Source organism: Leopardus geoffroyi, chromosome A1 (assembly GCF_018350155.1).
Source record: "Leopardus geoffroyi isolate Oge1 chromosome A1, O.geoffroyi_Oge1_pat1.0, whole genome shotgun sequence".
Lineage (NCBI taxonomy): Eukaryota > Metazoa > Chordata > Mammalia > Carnivora > Felidae > Leopardus > Leopardus geoffroyi.
Genome location: NC_059326.1, coordinates 85,953,623 through 85,977,011, shown reverse-complemented (window position 1 = coordinate 85,977,011; position 23,389 = coordinate 85,953,623). Strand labels below are relative to the sequence as shown.

The following is a 23,389-nucleotide window of genomic DNA, read 5'->3' as shown; positions in this document are numbered from 1 at the left end:
CTCTATTCCTATCCATACTATTAATATGGAGGGAAAATATAACCTGTGTTTTAATGAAGACCTTTTGACCAAGGGTGAGTTTCATTAGCTCCCCTGCCATTTGGTAGAGTTCTAGGGCTGGATCCTTTATATTTTAGTTGCTCCTTTCTTTTAACTTTTTAAAAAAAATTAGTTATTTGGAATGCAGGGTTATATTAGTTTCACATGCACAATATAGTAATTCAACACTTCCATATAACACCAGTGCTCATCAAAACTACTCTCCTTAGTTTCCACCATCTATTTAATCCATTGCCCCACCCACCTCTCCTCTGGCAACCATCAGTTGGTTCTCCATTGTTAAACATCTTTTACTTCATTTGCCCCTCTCAATTTCTTTATTTTTCCTAGTTGAGCATTTGGTATATTTCTAAAACCCAAATATGAGAGAAATCATATGGTACTAGTTATTCTCTGACTCACTTATTTTTCCTAGCATAATATTCTCTAGATTCATCCATATTATTGCAAATGAAAGATTTAATTCTTTTATATCGCTGAGTTATATTCCATTGTGTGTATGTGTATATATATATATGTGTGTGTGTGTGTGTGTGTGTATGTGTGTGTATGTATATACATATATATATAATTGCGTATGTATATACATATATATATAATTGCAGTTATGTGTATATCTATTTTATTACAGTTGCATATATGTATAATTGTAGTTATTGTGTGTATATATTTTGTTACATATATATGTATATATATATATATAATGTAGTTATTTTGTATATATGTATTTTGTCATATATATATATATATATATATATATATATATATATATATAATCCATTCATCATTTGACAGATGTGGGCTGTTTACACTATTTCACTATTGTAGATAATGCTGCTACAAAGATCAGGATGCATATATATCCCAGAATTAGTAGTTTTGTATCTTTAGGTAAATACCAAGTAGTGCAAATATTCAATCATAGGGTAGTTCTATTTTTAACTTTTTGAAGAACCTCAATACTATTTTCCAGGGTGACTGCACCAGTTTGCATACCCACCAACAGTGCATGAGCAATTGCCTTTTCAACATCCTATGAAGGAATGCTATTTCCTGTGTTGTTAATTGTAGCCATTTTGGCAGTTGTGAGGTGATATCTCATGGTAGTTTCCATTTGTATTTTTCTGATGCTGACTAATGTTGAGCATCTTTTCTTGTCTTTGTTCATCTTAATGTTTCCTTTGTAAAAATATCTATTCATTTCTTCTGCCTATGCTATAATTGGATTATTCATTTTTGGGGTGTTGAGTTTATAAGTTCTCTATATATTTTGGATAATAACTCTTTTCTCACCTGTGTCAGTTGTAAATATCTTCTCCCATTCCATAGCTTGCCTTTTAGTCTTGTTGTTTCCTTCCCTTTGCAGAAGGTTTTTATTTTGATGAAGCCCCAATACTTTATTTATTTATTTATTTATTTATTTATTTATTTTTTTACTTTTGTTATCCTTGCTTCAAAACAGATATCAAGAAAGAAGTTACTATGACCAATGTCAAACTACTGCCTATGTTATACTCTAGGATTTGTATGGTTTCATGTCTCACATTTAGGTCTTTATTCTTATTTCAATTTACTTCTCTGAATGGTGTAAGAAAGTGATCCAGTTTCATTCTTTGTCATGTAGCTGTCCAGTTTCTTCACACGATTTGTTGAGGAGACTTTCTTTTACTAGTGGTAATCCTTTTCTGCTTTGTCAAAGTTTAATTGACCACATACTTGTGAGCTCATTTCTAGGTTTTCTGTTAAGATCCATTGATCACTGTGTCTACTTTTGTGCCACTAACATACTGTTTTGACCATTACAGCTTTGTAATATAACTTAATATGGAATTATAATTCTCCCAGCTTTACTCTTCTTTTGCATGATTGCTTTGCCTCTTTGAGGTCTTTGTAGTTCCCTACAAATTTTAAGATTGTTTGTTGCAACTCTGTGAAAAATGCTGTTAGTATTTTGATAAGGATTACCTTAAATGTGTAGATCACTTTTGGTAATATAGACATTTAATAATATTTGTTCTTCCTATCCATGCACAAGGAATGTCTTTCCATTCTTTTGGGTCCTCTTCAATTTCTTTCATGAGTGTTTTATACTTTTCAGAAAACAGGTTTTTCACCTCTTAGGTTAGGTTATTTGTATATATGTTATTGTATTTGGTGCTATTTTAAATGGGATTGGTTATTTAAATTGTTCTTTCTGCAGTGATTTATACAAATGTAACAGATTCCTATATGTTGATATTGTATCCTGCAGATTAACAGAATTTGTACATCAGTTCTAGTAGTTTTTTGAGTATTTCTGGTTCCTATGTGGAGCATCATGTTATCTGCAAATACTGAAAGTTTGAGTTCTTCCTTATGCTGATTTAAATGTCTTTTTCTCTTTATATTGTCTGATTGCAATAGCTAAGACTTCCAGTACTATGTTAAAATAAGTTATGAGAATGGTCAGCACGGTCTTTCTTTCCTGACCATAAAGTAAAAGTTCTCAATTTGCCCCACTGAGGATATTTGCTGTGAATTTTACCTTATGACTTTCATTATTTTGAGATGTGTTCCCTCCAAACATACTTTCCAATTTTTTTTTTAATCATGAATACTCTACCTTGTCAAATGCTCTTTCTGCATCTATTGAAATGATCATATGATTCCTATTCTTTCTTTTCTTTCTTTTTTTTTTTTAATGTGGTATATATATCATGTTGACATGTTCATGAATATTGAACCTCCCTTACAACCCGGGAATAAATTTGACTTGATCATATGAATGAGTTTTTTAAAGGTGTGTGTGTGTGTGTGTGTGTGTGTGTGTGTGTCGGTTTGCTAGTATTTTATTGAGAATTTTTGCATTCATTTTCATCAGTGATATTGGACTGTAGTTTAATTTTCAGTGAATACTTTATTCAGTTTTGGTATCATGGCAAAGCTGGCCCCTTAGAATGAATTTGGAAGTTTTCCTTCCTTTTCTATTTTTTTGTGAAAAATTTGAGAATAACAGTTATTAACTCGTCTTTAAGTTTTTGATAGAATTTGCCTATGAATATAAGTGGCCCTAGATATTTGTTCATTGGGAGTTTTTTTTATTACTGATTCAATTTATTTTTGGTTACTGTTTTGAACAAAGTTTCTATTTCTTCCAATTTCAGTTCTGCTAATTTATATGTTCCTTTCTACTCAAAGTTCTGTGGAAAGATTTGCCCCTAGTATATGGGTCTTCCCTTGTATGTTAATGACTACTTTTGTCAGTGTATATTGCAAATTTAATTACAATATGACTTGGTGTTGGCCTGCTTTTGTTGCTTTGATAGGAGTTCTCTCTGCCTCCTGGATCAGGATGTTTGTTCCCTTCCCCAGATTAGGCAGTTGTTTAGATATTATTTCATCAAATAAATTTTCTGCCCCCTTATTTTTCTTTTCCTCTCTGAGACCCCAATAATATAAATGTTATTACGTTTGATGTAGTCACTGAGTTCCCTAAGTTTATTCTCCTGTTCCATAATTCTTTGCTCTCTCCTTTGTTCAGCTTCACTATTTTCCATATTTTTTCTATGGAAAAATAGTCACTAATTTGTCACTCTGCTTCTTGCATCCTTCTCTTTATTTCATCAAGCCTGTTTCCAATCTTGTTTATACATTTTTAATTTCCTAATTATTCTTTTCTCACTCTCTTATATCTATGGTAAGATTCTCTCAGATGTCTTCTATTCTTTTCTCAAGCCTAGTGAGTATCTTTATGAATGTTGTTTTAAATTCTCCATCAGGTATGTTTATTTGTTTGGCTTAGATTTCTGATCATGGCCATATCTTATTTTTTCATTTGAGGCACAGTCATCCACCCTTCCATTCTGTCTAATTACCTGCCCTCTACAGCATGTCAGAAAAGCTGGTTATGTCTCCTGCACCTGAAAATAATGACTTTATGAAGAACAGACTGTGTATAATCTAGGACCTGGCATTTCATGAAGTTTCTTGTATGAGTGCTATATGTATTCTGCTATAGTGCTTTAGATGATATAACTTTTAGACCAGTCATTTTAGGAGGCTCCCCTTGCCTTCTGCGGGCAGTGTTTGAGGTGAGACTCTGGTCTACTACTCAAATGAGACCTGACACTACCTCAATAAGAACAGAGGATGTTCAGAACTCTCTGGTTGGGAAATGTGGTGTCGGTAGGGTTTATGCTGGTCACATGGGGGTGGAGCCTACTGCACTAGGACTGAGGCAAGTTTGAGTGAGAAGGGTAATCCCATCATAGTGCAGGAGTGTGGCACTTGGTGTAAACAAGTTAGGAAGACAACTTTGATGCTAACGTGCTTCGTACACTTGGCTCTGTATTTATCCTTAAGGGTGGGTGAAAGAATATAAAGCATTATATTTGACAGCCCCTTGGATCTATAGATAGTCACAGAAACTCCTGTGCGATTTGGTGGCATTCTAGGGCTGGATCTTCTCTATTCTAGTTGGTCTTTTTAAACTATGGCTTTTTTTATGTGCTACAGAATGTCCAGGGCTGGCATGGGTCAGGAGTCTGGGGCTCGCTGAGGCAAGCCACTTATGTTTCTTAAACTATGTCCCTGTATGCAGTATTAAAGTCGATGGTATGGGACAAACAGTGGTGCTACCAGCCCCTCCCACACAGAGAGAGTTCTACCAGTTCCCCCACTATTTGGCAGGATTCTAGGGCTGGTTCCATTATATTCTAGTTACCTCTTTAAACTACAGGAATATTTTGTGCCCTAGGTTAGACAAATCTGCTCATAGTTCCTTAGTACTATTTTATTTCACTAAAATTTACAGCACTGGGGGCAAAATTCTGTTTTTTTCCATATCTCCATATATCTTGCCCTTTTCTATCTTTTGTTATGTAGAAACTGTCCAGTAAGCCATCACCTCTTTTTTTCAGGAGGAATTACTCTGTAAATTCAGTGTGTAGATTTGTTGTATCCGTGAGTTCAGAGTCCTACTACATCACCATTTTCTAAACATATCCACAATAATTTTTTTTTTGCTATTTTCATTTTATATTATTTTTTTAATACAGATATTAGCCTGAGCTAACTCCAGGGAAAAAACAATTAAATAGTCATATAATTTATTGTTGGTAATATATATTTAAAATTTGTTCAGTTAATTACTTCTTAAAACAGATTACTTTGGGTCTCTGTACATATTTCTGAATGTTAAAACCAAATTAAACTTGTAACTGTGTACTATAGGTTGTAAGAGTGACTTACCAATGATCTGCTACACTCATACTAAAGGATACAGATTTATTCATTTATTTTGGATGCATTTATTAAGAAATACTATGCATCAGGATGGTGGTACATTAAGAACATGACAGGCACATTACAGGTGTGATTTCAGTACTTTTGTGGGAAGAAAATGTGTTTTAATCATTTTGTCAAAAAAAATTACCTAGTGTCTTGGTGCTCAGTGCATGTGCACTTTTGATCAAGGTATTGATATTTAAAGACAATATGAACCAACAGTCTTAGAATCACCATGTATTTGATGAATGTTAACCTTTCTCCCGCACTAATCTTACCCTCTAAAAAATTGGCATCAGCAATTGTGAAAGCGAAAGTAGCATTTAAGTGCTGTTTTCCAAACAGTGAGCAAAATGACAGAGTTGCCAACCCTAAGCTCTCATTCCCATACAGAAACATCAAAACAAAGTCTCAGAATTGATCACATCCAATTTGTCAGAATTTCGAACAAAAATAAAAAATTTACAAGAAGTAAGCAGAAACTAAATTAATGAAGTGACCATTCAAATGGTAGGGGAGTTTTGTGTCAATTTTAGTTGCCTTTGATTTACCCTGTCTCTGTTGCATTAAGGGTCTTCATTAGGAAATTGCAGGAATCTGCATTAAAAGTCTGGACCCATTTCCCTGAGTTGACAGAGAGAAGGGCAGATAATTCATAAATTATTACATATATCTATTCCAATCTGTGTGGATGTTACTTGACAGACTGATGTGAGATGTTTATCTTGGTTTTGCCTATCTCAGAATTGAGCGTTAAAGAGCACTTAGCATTTCTCCAAAACACTACAAGCTGAACTAGCAATTCTTAGAGGACTGGACAAAACATGGTAGCCAAACCAAACAATAGACTGCCTAAGATGAACTCTGGGAAGTTTCTTAGGGAAGCCAGGGCATTCACAAACAGCCTCATGCATGTCCAAAGTAAGCCTCATTCAGAAAAAGTCTTACAAAAATACAATTTTTTTTTATCATGGGTTTTCTTCAGGCTCAGTAAAACTCTGACTGTTAATGGAGAGCCATGAACAAAGCCAATCAGCAAACACTAGGGGAGACATTTGCCTTTCTTTTTTGTTTGTTTCTTTGCTTTTTTTTTTTATTTAATACATTTTTAGTTCCTGAAATTCAAGTATATATCTTTCTAAACAACTAGCTGAATACAAGTTAAAGAACATGGACTTCGTTGGCCATACATGATTATGTATGATCTTTGTAAAGATAACTTTGGAAAGTAACTAAACAACAACTTCAACAAAATATTCTTGAAGAAGAGCTATGACTTACCAAAAAAGGACTCTAAAGCAAGTTTTAAAATATAATCAAATAGCTAAAGAACACTATGGAAAGAAAGAAGGAAAGAAAGAAAGAGAAAGAAAGAATGAAAGAAAAGAAAAGAAAAGAAAAGAAAAGAAAAGAAAAGAGAAGAAGGAATGGTGGAAGGAAGGAAGGTAGGAAAGAAGGAAAGGACAGAGGGACGGAAAGGATGGGGGCACCTGGGTGGCTCAGTCGGTTGGGTGTCCGACTTCAGGTCAGGTCGTGATCTCAAGGCTCTGAGTTCAAGTCCCTCATCAGGCTCTGTGCTGACAGCTCAGAGCCTGGAGTATTTTTGGATTCTGTGTCTCCCTCACTTTCTGCCTCTCCTCCACTTGTGCTCTGTCTCTCACTATCTCAAAACGTAAATAAACAATAAAAAATATTAAAGAAAGGGAAAGAATTAGAGGAAGGAAGTAGGGAAGGAAGGAAGGAGGGAAGAACAAAGGAAACCAGGAAAACTGAATGGACAAAATAAAATTTTAATAAAAATACAAAAATATAAAAAATCAAACAAAACTTGTGGAGCTATAAAATTCAATAAATAAAATTTAAAATTTACTAGAGGGGTTCAAATGCATTTTGAATACATGTTCTAAATAACTAGTGATGATTGCAAATGTTAAATCTGAAAAGCAAAAAAAAAAAATATATAGAAAAATTAACAGTCTAAGGGACTTGTGGAACACGGTAATGGTAAATTTTGTGTCTCAACTTGAATAAGTTAAATGATGTCAAAATAATTGATAAAGCATTTCTGGATTTGTCTGTAGGAGTGTTTATGAAAGTTATTTACATGTAAATTAATACAGTAAGTAAAGAAGATAATCTTCACCAATACAGGTAGCCACCATCTTATCCATTGATGCCCAGAATAGAACAAAAAGGGTGAATAACAGAGAATTCACTCTGTTCTTGAAGTGGGACATCCATTTCCTACTGTTGGATATTGATGCACTTGAGTTTCAGGCCTTTGGACTCAGACCAGAATTTACACCATTGGCCTACTCAACTATTAGTCCTTCAGACTCAGATTGAGACTTATGTGATTGGATGTCATGCTTGTTAGGCCTCTAGATTTTGACTGGAACTACACAATGGGGTTTTCTGGGTTTCCAGCCTAAAAGTGGCCAATTTGGGTTTTCTCAACCTCCAGAAATGTGTGAGCTAAGCCTACATTATTAAATTTCTTTTCCTTTCTCTCTTCCTCTTTCTTTCTCTCTTTCTCCCTACCAGTAGATTAGATAGATAGATAGAGATATGTATATGATCTATCACCTATCAGTTTATACCATATTGGTTCTGTTTCCAGGAGAACATGGACTAATACAGAATTTTTTACTAAGAGTGGATCTAGAGAAACATCATTTTAAGGATGGGTTGGTTCTGATTAGATTTGAAGATACTAGTGACTTAAGGCACCTCGGTGGCTCGGTCTTTTAAGCTTCTGCTCTTGATTTTGACTTAGGTCATGATCTCCCAGTTTATGGGCTTGAGTCCTGTGTCAAGCTATGTGCTGACACTAAAAAGACTGTTTAGGATTCTCTCCCTCTCTCTGCGCCTTCCCTTGCTCACTGGCTCTTTCTCCCTCTAAAAATATAAACTTAAAAAATATATTAATGACTCTATTTCCAGTAGTAAAGAGAGCACAGATAGTTCATGTTTTTGACTGTTTATAGAAATATGCAAAATATCTGCTTTGGATATTCCTAATCAACCACTTATAAGAAACAAGTAGTTGCATGACTGCATATGATATTTTTCATTTTTTTTAAACTAAAAATGCAATGATGTTGCTTGGTTACTCCTATTGCCACTAGGCAAAGTGATGCAAGAAAAAGATGAGCTCAGGGACTACAATTTTCAGCTCAAGTGTGACATAAATAATCTAAGAACTTCTATGTGTGCCTTGAAGAAGTCCCTTACTTCTTGTAGTTGCATGGTTAAAATTGCTTAAAACAAAACACAGAACCTCGGCCTGTGACTAGGAGAATTGAAACATAAGTTAAACTCCCAGTACTGAATGTCATCTACTCTTTTTAAAATTTTTAAAAAATGTTTTTAATGTTTATTTACTTCTGAGAGAGACAGAGAGAGAGTGTGCAAGCAAGGGAGGGACAGAGAGAGAGGGAGACACAGAATCTGAAACAGGCTCCAGGCTCTGAGCTGCCATCACAGAGCTTGATGCGGGGCTTCAAATCACGAACTGTGAGATCATGACCACAGGTGGAGTTGGATGCTTAACCAACTAAGCCACCCAGGCTCCCCTAAATGTCATCCACTCTTAAAGTGACAACATTGGTGAAGGAGAATGGAATTTTATATGTTGAGGTGGGTATGTGGGGAGACCCTGGTGAACCTGGGAACATGTAGCCCCTAAATTCTGATTTTTTTTAACCAATGGAAAAAACTTACCTACCTCCATGAAGATTTCCCTCCTCAGTTCTAGTAGATTTGACCTCCCAGCCCACAGAAGTGTCCTGCATAACCCCAGTAGCAGCGGCATCCTTACCCACACTGGCCTCTGAGTCCACCTCCACTTGATGGGGGTTAACTCTGTATTACCTAAAATTAATAATGGTTTCCTCTGAAGAAATTGCCTTACAAGATAATGCTGATTCTCACAAGACTTACAGCACCTTTTTGCTTCTATACTTCTAATTAGACTTGAGTCCCAGCAGAATCCTAAATGTGGTATTAAAGTGTAACCCATGTGGAGGTGTGATACAATCTAAAGGAGTGTAAATTAGAAACTTAAGTTTTCTAATTAATACAAGTAATAATGCATGTAATGTGAGTGGGAATGGATATTAAGTGTATGGAATAATTGTAGAAGGGACATAAATTTGGATCAGGTAAACTTTATTGGTATGAAGTCTGCATTTAATTAATGTTGCAACTCAAGTGGTCAGAATGCACTTTGTTTGGATGAAACACTGAACAACAAATGTAAGTGAACTGGGTATACCAGACATTACTTTCTTTAATGTGAAGGAAGGAATTTGAAGATTTAGGTAGATTAGAAAGTTAGAATGAATTTGTTTTTTAAGACCAGTCACCCGTGCTAAGAGGGTCTAAATGACATACCTCACATCATAACTGCGAGGAATAAATTTATGAGACGAGCCTCATTAAGAACATTCTTGAAGTGTACTGTGATCACTCATCTTTCTGGGTCAGAATTCACAGTGGTAAATTCAGTCACTTACTTGAAAATTTTAAATGCAGTGGGAGGAATTAGACCCCAAGGTGGTAAGGGTTAGGTGGAGGCACTCAACCTCCAAAGGCACAGGGGGTGGGACTACTGTAATGGACAGCAGAGTCAAAGCAGCATTTTTAGGAGTCTGACTCATGCAGACTTATGCAGTTGACTAAACATGGTGGTCTTAGAAGTAAAATAGGAAGTCTGCTAAATTTTGCTTGATTTGTACAAGCAGAAAAGTTCTAAGTCAGGTAAACAGAAGCCTAGCCTAAATCATAAAAAAACATAGTCACAGTCATTCAGTCATTTTCTGATTTGAGCCAATTTATAGATCAAAGTCCTTAAGTAATGGCAATTTGTGTTTCTTTGAGAATGAACTCCACCATATTACTGAAAATTGATACTCAAACTTTCTCACAGACTTTCCCCAAGGGTTCTAAGACTTTTACCAGAGTAAATGTACATTGCAGTAAGAGAAATAAGCAGACAATTTGGGATGACTACACACTATATCTGAACCTACACTAATTCTAGGAGACCAAAAATGTCACTGTGTCTCACCAGAGTAGAGACAAAACAGCTTCCACAATAATATAGACCTAGTTCAGGGTCCCACACAAAACGAGCAGACTAATCTGTAAATGAGAGAAAATAACACACCCAACTGGGGAAAATATTGCCTACCAAATCCAATGCTGCCCAATGAATGGTATGCCTCAGTCTTGGTTGTAGGAAGGTCCAGATGCAACAACTTATCATGTACCTTGGAAAGAATATCTCAACATGTCCCAAACCACTGCACCCTTAGAAGTTTCTAGACAAGCCCTGAATTTTAGTCTGAAATGTTTCCACCCCTTTTTTTACTGATAAGTATAGAATAGTTGTTACGATTTATCACTAGGTCCAATCAGCATGTCATCAATATTATGGAACAGTGTGATATCTCAACGAAGGGAAAGGTAGTAAATAAACTTTAAATGCTCAAGTAGAACACCAAGTAGGTTGCAATATTCACAGGACCAGGAGAACTTTCTCCTGAAGAATGTGTCTGCTCTGAATCAGCATTCAATCAATGGTGCTGATTATCTTAATTCACAAATCTTGAAATCAAATCAGAGCCAATGGAGTGGCATCATTCACAGTTACCTACAGTGAACCATAAACAAAATTTTAATTTTTTCCCATGACTTTATGTTCTGTTGGCCTAGCAGACTTTGTTCCAGAGGGAGGAATGTTCCATTGGGATATACAACAATAATTCCAACCGAACTGGAAGTTGAGAATGCCACCTGGCCACATAGGAATCCTTATGTGTCTGAGCCAACAGGCAGAAAAAAGTTACAGTGTTGGTTGGGGTGACTGATCTTCATTACAAGTGTAAATTGGACGTTGACTCAATAAGCATGCCTTAATCCACTTTGAAAGTTTGAAGTCATATTTAGACTTTTTAAACGTCACTTGGAAAATTTAGAAATATGTAAAGACTCAACAATACAAAACAATTTAGTAAAAATTATGATAGAAATTAGAAAATATAGATGAATGAAAGTGAAAAAGAACACAACATAACAAAGTTTACGGAATACAGTGAAGAAAGTGGCCATAGAGAAAACTATAGTTGTAAACAACACAGTTCTAAATTAACATCCTTAGTAAATAAAATTAGACGTGAGGAAGTAGAAGATTAAAAAAAAGAGCAATTTAAATGAAAAGCTGAGAGAAGAAAAGGAAACAATATAGAATAGAAAAAAAATAAATTGTCACTTTATAGTGCCTTTTATAAGGTCAAAAAAGTTTAGGAGCATTTGACTAGACTGGAAAGAAAAATAGAAGAAAAGAGAACACAAACAAAGCATAAATGAAAGGGGACAGTACTAGGATCTGTGAATAAATCCGAGTTACAATGAGAATATTATGAACAATTGCTTACCAAAAATTGCATAATCAAGACATATTGAACAAATCTCTAGAAACACAAAAATTATCGAAACTGACTCAAAATAATCTACCATATCACAACAGACCTATAAAAAGGAACAAAATTGAATACATAAACGTAAGTCTTTCAAAATAAGAATTTTCAGGGCAATATGACTTTAGTGGTGAATTATATAAAAATTTAAAGACTTAAAAACCATGCTTCACAGCACTTCCAAGAAATAGAAGAGTCCAGAACTCTCCATAAATCATTTTATGAGGCAAGCATTACCCTGATACCAAAGCCTGATTGATAGAAAGAAAGAAAGAAAGAAAGAAAGAAAGAAAGAAAAAAGGATACAGACTAATATCCTTACGAGTATTTAACAAAATGCAAGCAAACTGAATCTAAAAGCATCTTAAACAGCATATGAAAAGATTCATGCACTATAACCAAGTGGAATTTTCCCGGGAATACAAGAGTGTTTCAATATAAGAAAATCAAATAATGTAATTGGCCATACTAGTGAATTAAAGGTAGAAGCCTACATGATAATCTCAAGTGACACAGAAAAGACATTTAAAAAAAATCTATCACTCTTTCTTATTAAAAGCATTAATAAATATACAAATATAAGGAAATTACCTCAACATAAGAAAGGGAAAGTTTTCAAAATCCACAAGCTTGCACTATATGAAAAGGGAAAAACTGAAAGCGTTCTTCCTAAAGTCAGGAACAAGAACAATTTGTCAGTTTTACCATGTCTATTAACACATTGTACTGAAAGTTCTATCCAGAGCAACTGGAAAAGAAAAATACATAAAAGATATTCATATTGGAAAATAAAAATTGAAACAAAATTTATTCACAGATGACATCATCCTCTATGTTAAAATCAAACAACCCACAAGAAAGTTAATAGAAATAATGAATCAATTTATCAAATTCATAGGGTAGAAGATAAATATACAAAAATTAGTTATATATTTATAGACCTGAAAAAAAATCAGAAAAAATATATTAAAAAGTCAGTTCTGTTTACAGTAGTGTCTAGAAAAATTAAGCAAGGAGAAATGAATTAAACAAGGATGTAAAAAATTGCACACTAGGGGGGCGCCTGGGTGGCGCAGTCGGTTAAGCGTCCGACTTCAGCCAGGTCACGATCTCGCGGTCCGTGAGTTCGAGCCCCGCGTCGGGCTCTGGGCTGATGGCTCAGAGCCTGGAGCCTGTTTCCGATTCTGTGTCTCCCTCTCTCTCTGCCCCTCCCCCGTTCATGCTCTGTCTCTCTCTGTCCCAAAAATAAATAAACGTTGAAAAAAAAAATTGCACACTAAGAACTACAGACCATTTATGAAAGAAATTAAAGACTTCAAATGGAAAGAAATCACAAATTCATAAAAATGCAAATTTAGTATGATTAAGATGCCAATATTACTTAAGTGATCAGCAGACTTAATGCAATCACTATCAAAACTCCAAGGTGACTTCTTACAGTGGGGAAACTGGTATACAAATTTTTATGGATTACAAGAGGCCATGGATAGCAACAACAAAAAAAATCTTGAAATTGAAGAACAAAGTTAGAGGGATCATAATTTCTCATTTCAAAACTTACTCCAAAGCTACAGTAATCAAAAAGGTGTGGTTATTGAATAAATATCTATCTGTCTAACTTCTATCTATCTATCTTTCATCTCTTTATCATGTATATCATATCTGTATCAATGAAATAGAATTGAGAGTCTATACGTAAACCTACACCTTTATTGCAAATTGAATTTTCACAAAAGCTCAAAGTTCATTCTATGTGTAAATATTGTTCCTTTAACAAGTGTTTCTGGAATAACTGCATTTCCACATGCAAAAGAATGAAGTTGGATCTCTGCTTCATATATATAGAAAAACTAACTCAAAATATATCAGTGAAATAAAGATTAATAAAAAAGTATAGAATAAATAACATGGGCAAGTCATGACCTTGTACTCTTAAACAGGACACCAAAAGCACAAACATCAAAGGGGGAAACAAAACACATAAATTGAACTTCACTGACTTCTTTAATTAACTTTTTAGAGATTTTTTTTTAAGGAATCTCTACACCCAATGTGGGGCTCAAACATATAACAGCACAATCAAGCTGCCTGCTCCACAGACTAAGCCAGCAAGGTGCTCAGAACTTCATTGACATTTAAAACTACTTTGTATCAAAGGACATTACCAAGAGAGATAAAAGACAAATTACCGAATGGGAGAAAATATTTGCAAAATATATATCAAATAAGGGTTTTATCTCAAGAGCACATAAATAACTTTACAAATTCAACAACAAAACAAACAACGCTAATTTGAAAATAGAAAAAAAAACATATTTTTCTAAAGAAGATATAAAATGGCAAAGAAGTACATGAAAAGAAGCTCAACACTATTAGTCATTAAGGGAATGAAAACCAAAACCACAATGAGATACCACTTCACACCTTTTAGGAGGGCTATATTATTTTTAAAAGTGAAAATAACAAGTGTTGGGGAGAATATGGAGAAATTACAATCCTTGGACATTGCTGGTGGGAATTTCAAATGCTGCAGCCATTGTGGAAAACTTTTGGCATTTCCTCAAAAAAACTATAAATATAATTATATGATCAAGCAATTCCATTCTTAGTAACATACCTCCAAATAATTAAAAACAAGGAGTTGAAGAGTTTCTTTATGCCAATGTTCATCGTGGCATTATGTATAGCAGCCAAAATATAGAAACGACACAAATGTTCATCATTACATGAATGGGCAAATTAACTATATTACATAAAATAGTGAAATATTATTCATTATTCATAGCAAGGGATGATATTGTGATATATAGTCCAACATGAATGAGCCTTGAAAACATTATACGAAGTAAAATAAGCCTGACACAAAAAGGGAAATATTGCATGATTAACTGATATTAAATAGCTAGACTAATCAGATTTTATAGAAACAGACATAGAGTTAAAGGGAGTTGGAGGTTTGAGACAGTGGGAAGTTACTGATTAATATAGATATTCTGTGCAGGGTGATAAAAATATTTCAGAAATAGTGGTGATATTTGCACAACAGTGGAATGTACTACTGCCAAAGATTATACACTTAATAATAATTAAAAAGTCAGATGGTATCTTATAATTATATTTATCTATCATCTATCTATCTTCCTATCTATCCTACATATATTCTTATATATTTATATAATTTACATATGGTGTGTGTGTATATATATGTATATATATATATATTTACAATATTTAAAATAATAAGGTATTTTTCTCTATGATGATTGCATTGCAGTTAGAAATAATTAACCCCAGGCTATTGATTTAAAGCCTTTTAGGGGCGCCCGGGTGGCTCGGTTAAGTATCCGACTCGGGCTCAGGTCATGATCTCGCCATTTGTGAGTTCGAGCCCGCATCGGACTCTGTGCTGACAGCTCGGAGCCTGGAGCCTACTTAGGATTCTGTCTCCCTCTCTCTCTGTTCATGCTCTGTCTCTCTCTGTCTCTCAGAAATAAATAAATGGTAAAAAAAATAAAGTCTTTTAAAGTTTTACCTTTATTTCCCCTTTTATTAATCCTGTATTCTACTATTTTAGGTTGAAAATATAGGTATATATGTACACACACACGCACACACAAAACTTCATGATGCTTTCAAACAGTGGAAGGAAACTCTCTAAAAACTTGAATGTCAAATTGAATTAATAGAGTATCCTCTTGTGAGCCAAAAGAGAAGCTCAACCACACCACAGATGAGTTCTCCTAATAAATTCATTTTTGTCTGTTTTTCTTTTTCTTTTTCTTTTTCTTATTCCTTTTAGGTTCACTCAAGAAGAAGCATGGTGAGTTGGTTTACTTCTAACTCAGAGCAGTCCAAGCATTTGTTTACAGGACAGGGTCACAAATTCAAGTTGTGCCTGACCAACGTGAATCCAAAGAAAAAATTGCAGGAATTGTGTATGCAAGGCAAGTTGCCATAGAACTAATTTTATCCATGTTAAAAAAGAGAACCCAGGATGAGAACTTAAGTAAAGGCTATTTAACTGTTTAATATATATGAACATTGTTCTAACAACATCCCTAAGGAGGAGCTGTGATTTGTCAGTTTCAGAGAACTAGGGAAGAAACAACGTACTGTTATGTTCATTAAGTTATTTCTAAGGACCAGCTAAAGTAAATGTTCTCAAAACCAAGAATCGATCAGAATGCCATGGAGAGCACATAATACTGCGACACATCCCTTAATTTTTCATTCAATATTTCTGCGTTAGGCTCAAGTATTGTCATTTCTAACAAGGTCCCATATGAGAAATGCCAATGCTGTGCAGCCAGGAGCCACACCATGAAGAATGTGGCTGTATCAAAATTTATTTGATAATTTACAAAACTATTAAGAACCATTAACATTAGAATTTAAATTTTATTTATAATTACCTGATGGACTAAAACAATACAAAGTATTAATGCACAAGAAACAGATGAAATCCAGGAAAAAGACATGGAGCTTCCCAGGCTACATGGAAATTGATGCCATTCAACTTTTGGTATTACAATTTGAGAATAAGTGGTAAGATATCTAGGAGTAAACCAAGCCTTGTTTCTAAGGTAAGTAGCATTCTTCTGCTTTGGTTAAGAAATCACAATATCGAGGTGCCTGAGTGGCTCAGTTGTTTAAGCATCCGACTTCGGCTTAGGTCATGATATCATGGTTCATGAGTTCGACTTTGACTCAGGTTATGATCTCATGGTTCATGACTTCCAGCCCCAAGTCGAGCTCTGTGCTGATAGCTTGGAGCCTGCAACCTGCTTCGGATTCTGTGTCTCCCTCTCTATTTGCGCCTCCTCTCTCTTTCTCTCTCTCTCTCTCAAAAATAAATAAACATTAAAAAATTAAAGAAATCACAATATCAATGAAAAAAGTTATTAAGTACTGAAAAGTGTTGAATCATTAGGAAAGACCAGAGCACTTTTGAAAACTGAAATTACACTCTCTTTGTCACTTTGGACTGGGACAGATGCATGTACTTGCATTTAGTTACAATGAGTGCAATACTGTAAGATGTAAATATTGAACATTATTCCTAGTCCTATTCCCAGGACACAGTCTAGCTGAATGAGTCTAGGCCCTTGGGGAGACAGGCCCCTGGAGCTGAAAAGATAATGTGAATCTGGGGTAGTCAGAGATTGAAGACAAGTAGTACCTATTCCTATTGCAGGAATTTTGAATTGTGAGTTCTGGGCTTAATCATATACACAGGTATCTTGGGAAGTAGGAGATTTTAGACACAGTAGAAGTTTAAGTGCCATCTCTGGAGACAGCTTTCCATATAGAAAGAAAATACTGTTTTGTTTTGTTTTTTTTTTTGTAATGTATTTTTTAAATTGAATTTAGCATATATTATTGAATTTGTTCAGGTGTACACAATATTTATTTGACATTTCTATGCTTTGCTCAATATTCACCACAATAAGTATAGTCACCATCTGTCACCATACACTATTATACCATTACTGACTATATTCTTTAGGTTGAACGTTTCATTTTTGTGACTTATTTATTTTATAAGTAGATGTTTGCATTCTTAATCCTTTTTATCGTGCCCTTGTCCACACCCACCACCTGTGTGGCAACAATTTATTGTTTGTGTTTAACAGTTTGCCTTTTCCTTGTTTCCTTGTTTCCTTGTTTTTTGTTTTGTTTTGTTTTTGTTTTTTGTTTTGAATTTTTGGATTCCACATAGAGTGAAATTATATGGTACATGTCTGTCTGACCTATTTCACTTATCATAATACTCTCTTGAACAATGCATGTTTTGGAAAATGGCATGATCTCATTATTTTTTTAAAGCTAAGTAATATTATATATTTTGCCACCACACCAGGTCCCTAAAGTTTGGATTTTAAAACTCAGCTGGCTTGTCCAGGATAGAAACAAAGCACAATGTGCTTCTCCAGTCAGGCAGGAAAACCAGAAACAGACAGTGTAAAAACAGCAGTCTCGAAAAAACTATCACACAAAAGGGGAAATTATCTGCTCTTCTGGGAGAGCTTCCCTGACTGCAGACAACAGAAACTACCCATTCTGGGGACAATTGAGCTGGAGTGATAATTTTCCTCCTCTGTCCTGCAGCATAAACTAACTTCATTAAACAGCACAGTGACAACATTGGCTGTTTCAGTTGCTTACACCCAGACCCACTGTCTGGCATTCTACTGGTACTACCTTTCTCTGGCAAGTGTGTCAAAGGACTAGCAAAGCAGGTCCCCTCCAGAGGACTAGCAGAATCCTTCTATGCACCACCTCTACCAATCATAGAGTTCTGCAAAGATTCATGTATAAGGGGAAGTATAAGGGCAATAGACTCACATCCTTATTAACAAGTAGATTAGAGGACACCTATTTAAAATTTGACAATTTGTGGCCAAGGTCCATACATTCCCCACAGCTGGCAGGAGAAACTCAAGAGGACTAACTTGAGGAATAGAGCATGCATAACAGCAGCAGAGTGCCACACCACAGATACATTTTGAAGCATGGGTCTCTGGACATGATTTGACCTGCTCTTTATAAAGCCATTACTCTCAGGAGCACAAAACATAACAGACGTACCTAACACAGAAGAAAAGAGACTTAGACAAAATGTCAAGACAGACCAACTCATTCCCCCAAAAAAGTACAACAAAATGTCACAGCCAGTGATCCACTTGAAACAGATATAGGTAATATACATGATTCGCAATTTGAAGCAACAATTATAAGAATACTACCTATGCTTGAGAAAAGCATAGAAGACACCAGGGAGCCTATTACCCCAAATAGAAAAGATCTTAAAACCAATCATGCTGAGGGGCGCCTGGGTGGCGCAGTCGGTTAAGCGTCCGACTTCAGCCAGGTCACAATCTCGCGGTCCGTGAGTTCGAGCCCCGCATCAGGCTCTGGGCTGATGGCTCAGAGCCTGGAGCCTGTTTCCGATTCTGTGTCTCCCTCTCTCTCTGCCCCTCCCCCGTTCATGCTCTGTCTCTCTCTGTCCCAAAAATAAAATAAACGTTGAAAAAAAAAATTAAAAAAAAAAAAAAAAAAACAATCATGCTGAAATGAAACATGCAATAATGGAGATTCAAAACTGACTGGATTCAATGACTACAAGAATGAAAGAATCAGAGGAAGGAAGAGGTGACAAAGGGGATAGATTTATGGAAAATAAAGAAGCTTATCAAAAGAGAGAAGGAAAATTTTGAACCATGAAAGTAGACATATGCAATCAGTGATTTCATTAAATGTAATGACATTCTTACAATAGCAGTCCCAGAAGAAGAGAGAGAAAAGGTGGCAGATGGTTTATCTGAGACAATTATAGTTGAAGACTTCCCAATCTGGGGAAGGAAATAGACTTCCAAATTCAGGACGCACATATAACTTCCATCAAAATGAATAAAAGCGGGTAAAAATCAAGACATATTGTGTCTAAATTTGCAAAATATAAAGATAAAGAAAAAATCTTAAAAGCAACAAGACAAAAGAAGTCACTAACTCATAAAGGTAGACCAATAAGGTTAGCAGCAGTTTTCTCCACAGACACTTGGCAGGCCAGAAAAGGGTTCCATGATATATTCAATGTGCTGAATGGGAAAAATCTGCAGTCAGTAGTAAGGTATCCAGCAAGGCTATCATTCAGAACAGGAGAGATAAAGAGTTTCACAGATAAACAAAAACAAATAGAGTACTTTCAACCAGTCCTGCAAGAATTATGAAAGGGGACTCTTTCAATGGGAAGAAGACTAGAAAGACACAGAGAGTATCTCTCAAAATAATTACAAAACAATCACTACAACAGCACTAAGAACATCGATTATGATATATCAATAATTATTCTGAAAAAAAATTACACCATAAATTGAATAAATGATCTAATCAAAAAACAGTGTGTCAAAATGGATATGTAAGACAAAAAGACACACTTATGCTGACTACAACAGACTCATTTTAGACCTCAAGACACAAGCAAACTGAAAGTGAGGGGATGCAGAAACATTTACAATGCAAATAGATGTCAAAAGAAAGCTTTACTGGCAATATTTATAACAGACATACTACATTTAAAAAAATTTTTTTAACATTTATTTATTTTTTGAGAGAGAGACAGACAGACAGAGCATGAGCGGGGGAGGGGCAGAGAGAGACAGAGACAGAGAATCCGAAGCAGGCTCCAGGCTCGGAGCTGTCAGCGCAGAGCCTGATGCGGGGCTGGAACTCACAAACCATGAGATCGTGACCTGAGCTGAAGTTGGATGCCCAACCGACTGAGCCACCCAGGCACCCCCAGACATACTACATTTTAAACTGAAGACTATAATATGAGGTAAAGAAGGACGTTGTATCATAACGAAGGAGGCTATCCAACAAGAAAATCTAACAATTGTAAATATTTATGCACCCAAAAGGAAAGCACTGTGATTTATAAAACAATTAATAACAAACATAAAAGAACTAATTGGTAATAATAAAATAATAGGAGAGGAATTTAACATTCACTTGCAGCAATGGAAAGATAATATGAGCAGAACATCAACAAGGAAACAATAGCTTTGAATGACACCCTGAGCCAAATGGGCTTAACAGATACATTCAAAACATTTCTTCCTAAACTATCAGATTACCATGTTTTTCAAGTGCACATGGGATATTTTCCAGAATAGATCACCTACTTTGTCACAAATCAGGCCCCAACAAGTACAAAAAACTTTCAGATCATAACATATATGTTTTCTGACCACAATGTCATGAAATTTGAAATCGACCACAAGAAAAAAAATGGAAACATCAAAAATACATGGAGATTAAAGGATATCTTACTCAGGAATGGATGGATCAACCAAGGAATTAAAGAAGAAATAAAAAAAATACACAGAAACAAATGATAATGAAAACAAGATGGCCCAAGACCTTTGGGATGAAGCATAAACTGTAGAAAAAGGGAAATATAGAGTAATAGAGGCCTCCTTCAAGAAGTAAGAAAAATCTCAAATACAAAAACTAAGCTTACACCTGAAAGAGCTATGTAAGCAACAACAAACAAAGCCTCAAACCAGCAGAATAAGAGAATTAAGACAGATTAGAGCAGAAATTTATGATAGAGAAAATAATGAGGAAAAAAAGAACAGGCGGATGGGAAAAGGATCTGGTTGAAAAAACTAATAACATTTATAAACTCCTAGCCAGATTTATCAAAAAGAAAGAGAAAGGACCTCAATAAATAAAATCACAAATAAAGGGGGAGAGATCACAACAAACACTATATTAATACAATTATAAGAGAATGTCATGAAACATCATATGTCAAGAAACTGGGCAACTTGGTATAAATGTACAAACTCCTAGAGACATATAAACTACCAAAGTTAAATGGAAAGAAATTGAAAACTTGAACAGACCAATAACCACCACCAACAACAAAAATGGAATCATTAATCAAAAATCCCCCAACAAAAAAAGTTCAGGGCAAGAGTCTTCACAAGTGAATTTCAACAAAAATGTACAGAAGACTTAATACCTATTTTTCTAAAAATGTTCTTAAAAATAGAAATGGAAAGAAAACTTCCAAACTCATTCTATGAGGCCAGCATTATTGTGATTCCAAAACCAGATAAAAATCCCACAAACAGGGAAAATTAAAGGCCAATATCCCTCAACAATATCCCTCAAGTAGAAAATTGAATCTAAGGTACATTAATAGAATTATTCACCATAATCAAGTGGGATTTATTCCTGGGCTGCAAGCGTGGTTCAATATTTGCAAAATCAATCAACATGATACACCATGTTAACAAAATAAAGAATAGGGACAATACATTCCTCTAAATGGATGCAGAAAAAGAATTTAACAAAGTACAGCATCAAATATTAAAAAAAAAACATAAACCTCAATAAAGTAGAGATAGAGGGAACATGCTGCAACATCATAAAGGCCATAAGGAAAAGGCACACAGCTAATATCATCTGATATGGAGAAAAACTGAGAGGTTTTCCTCCATGATACAGGAGCATGATGGTGATACCCACTCTCAGCAGTTATTAAAAATACTACTGGAAATTCTAGCCTGAGATATCAGACGACAAAAAGACATATAAAGCATCAAAATTGGCAACAAAGAAGTCAAATACTCACTATTTGCAGACAACATGATACTGAATATAGAAAATTGTCAAAATGTCTATACTACCAAAAAAATTGCCATATTTAATGCAAACCCTAACAAAATACACCAGCATTTTTCAGAGAGATGGAATATTTCTAAGAATTTATGGAACCACAGAAGACCTGGAATAGCAAAAACAACCTTGAAAATGAAAAGAAAAGCTGGAGACATCATAATTCCAGACTTCAAGTTATATTACAAAGTTGTAATGATCAAGACAATATGATACTGGCACTACAACAGACCCATATATCAATGGAAAAGAATTGAAAACCCGGAAATGGACCCACAACTATATGGGCAACTTATCTTTGACAAAACAGGAAAGAATATCCAATGTGAAGAAGACAGTCTCTTGTACAAATGATGTTGGGAAAACTTGAAAGCAAGAGGCTAAAGAAGGAAAAGGACCACTCTGAATACCATACACAAAAGTAAATTAAAAGAGGGTAAGAGGCATAAATGTTAGTGAGGAAATCATTGAAATCCTAGAGGAGAAAACAGGCAGTAACCTCTTTCACATTGGCCATTACTAGCTGTTTCTCCAGAGGCAAGGAAAACAAAAGCAAAAACAAACTATTGGAAATTTACCAAGATAAAGCCTCTCTACAGTGAAGAAAACAATCAAACTAAAAGGAGACATTTGGAATAGGAGGAGATATTTACAATTGACATATCTGGTAAAGGGTTATTATCCAAAATAGATGAAGAACTTTTAAAACTCAACATCAAAACAACAAATAATACGGTTAAAAAATGGGCAAATGATATGAATATACACTTTTTTTCTAAAAAAGGTGTTAATGGCTAAGAGAAGCAAGAAAAGATGGTCAATATCACTCATCAATAAGGAAACACAAATCTAAAGTAAAATTAAATATCACCTCAAACCAGTGAGAAGGGCCAGAATTAACAACACAGGAAAAAACAGATGTTGGCAAGGATACACAGAAAGGGGAACCCCTTGGGGCGCCTGGGTGGCACAGTCGGTTAGGCGTCCGACTTCAGCCAGGTCACGATCTCGCAGTCCGTGAGTTCGAGCCCCGCATCAGGCTCTGGGCTGATGGCTCAGAGCCTGGAGCCTGTTTCCGATTCTGTGTCTCCCTCTCTCTCTGCCCCTCCCCCGTTCATGCTCTGTCTCTCTCTGTCCCAAAAATGAATAAACGTTGAAAAAAAAAATAAAAAAAAAAAAAGAAAGGGGAACCCCTTTACACTGTTGATGGGAATGCAAACTGGTTGAACCACTTGGAAAACAGTATGTAAATTCCTCAAAAAGTTAAAAATAGAACTACCATAAGATCCAGCAATTGCACTACTAAGTATTTACCCAAAGGATACAAAAAATACTGATTTAAAGCGTACATGCATCTGTTGTGTTTAGAAGCATTATCTAATATATTCAAACTA

At 35.1% G+C, this 23,389-nt stretch overlaps 1 protein-coding gene across 12 annotated transcripts in view; it reads left to right on the top strand.

The window, feature by feature from the left end:
- Positions 1-23,389, top strand: part of LOC123600802 (butyrophilin subfamily 1 member A1-like) — a 78,713-nt gene that overhangs the window by 32,466 nt on the left and 22,858 nt on the right. For all 12 annotated transcript variants that reach the window (XM_045483259.1, XM_045483240.1, XM_045483223.1 and 9 more), the window contains exon 5: positions 15,607-15,627. In XM_045483259.1, coding sequence (XP_045339215.1) covers positions 15,607-15,627 — 21 coding nt within the window. The remainder of the gene's footprint in view (positions 1-15,606; positions 15,628-23,389) is intronic.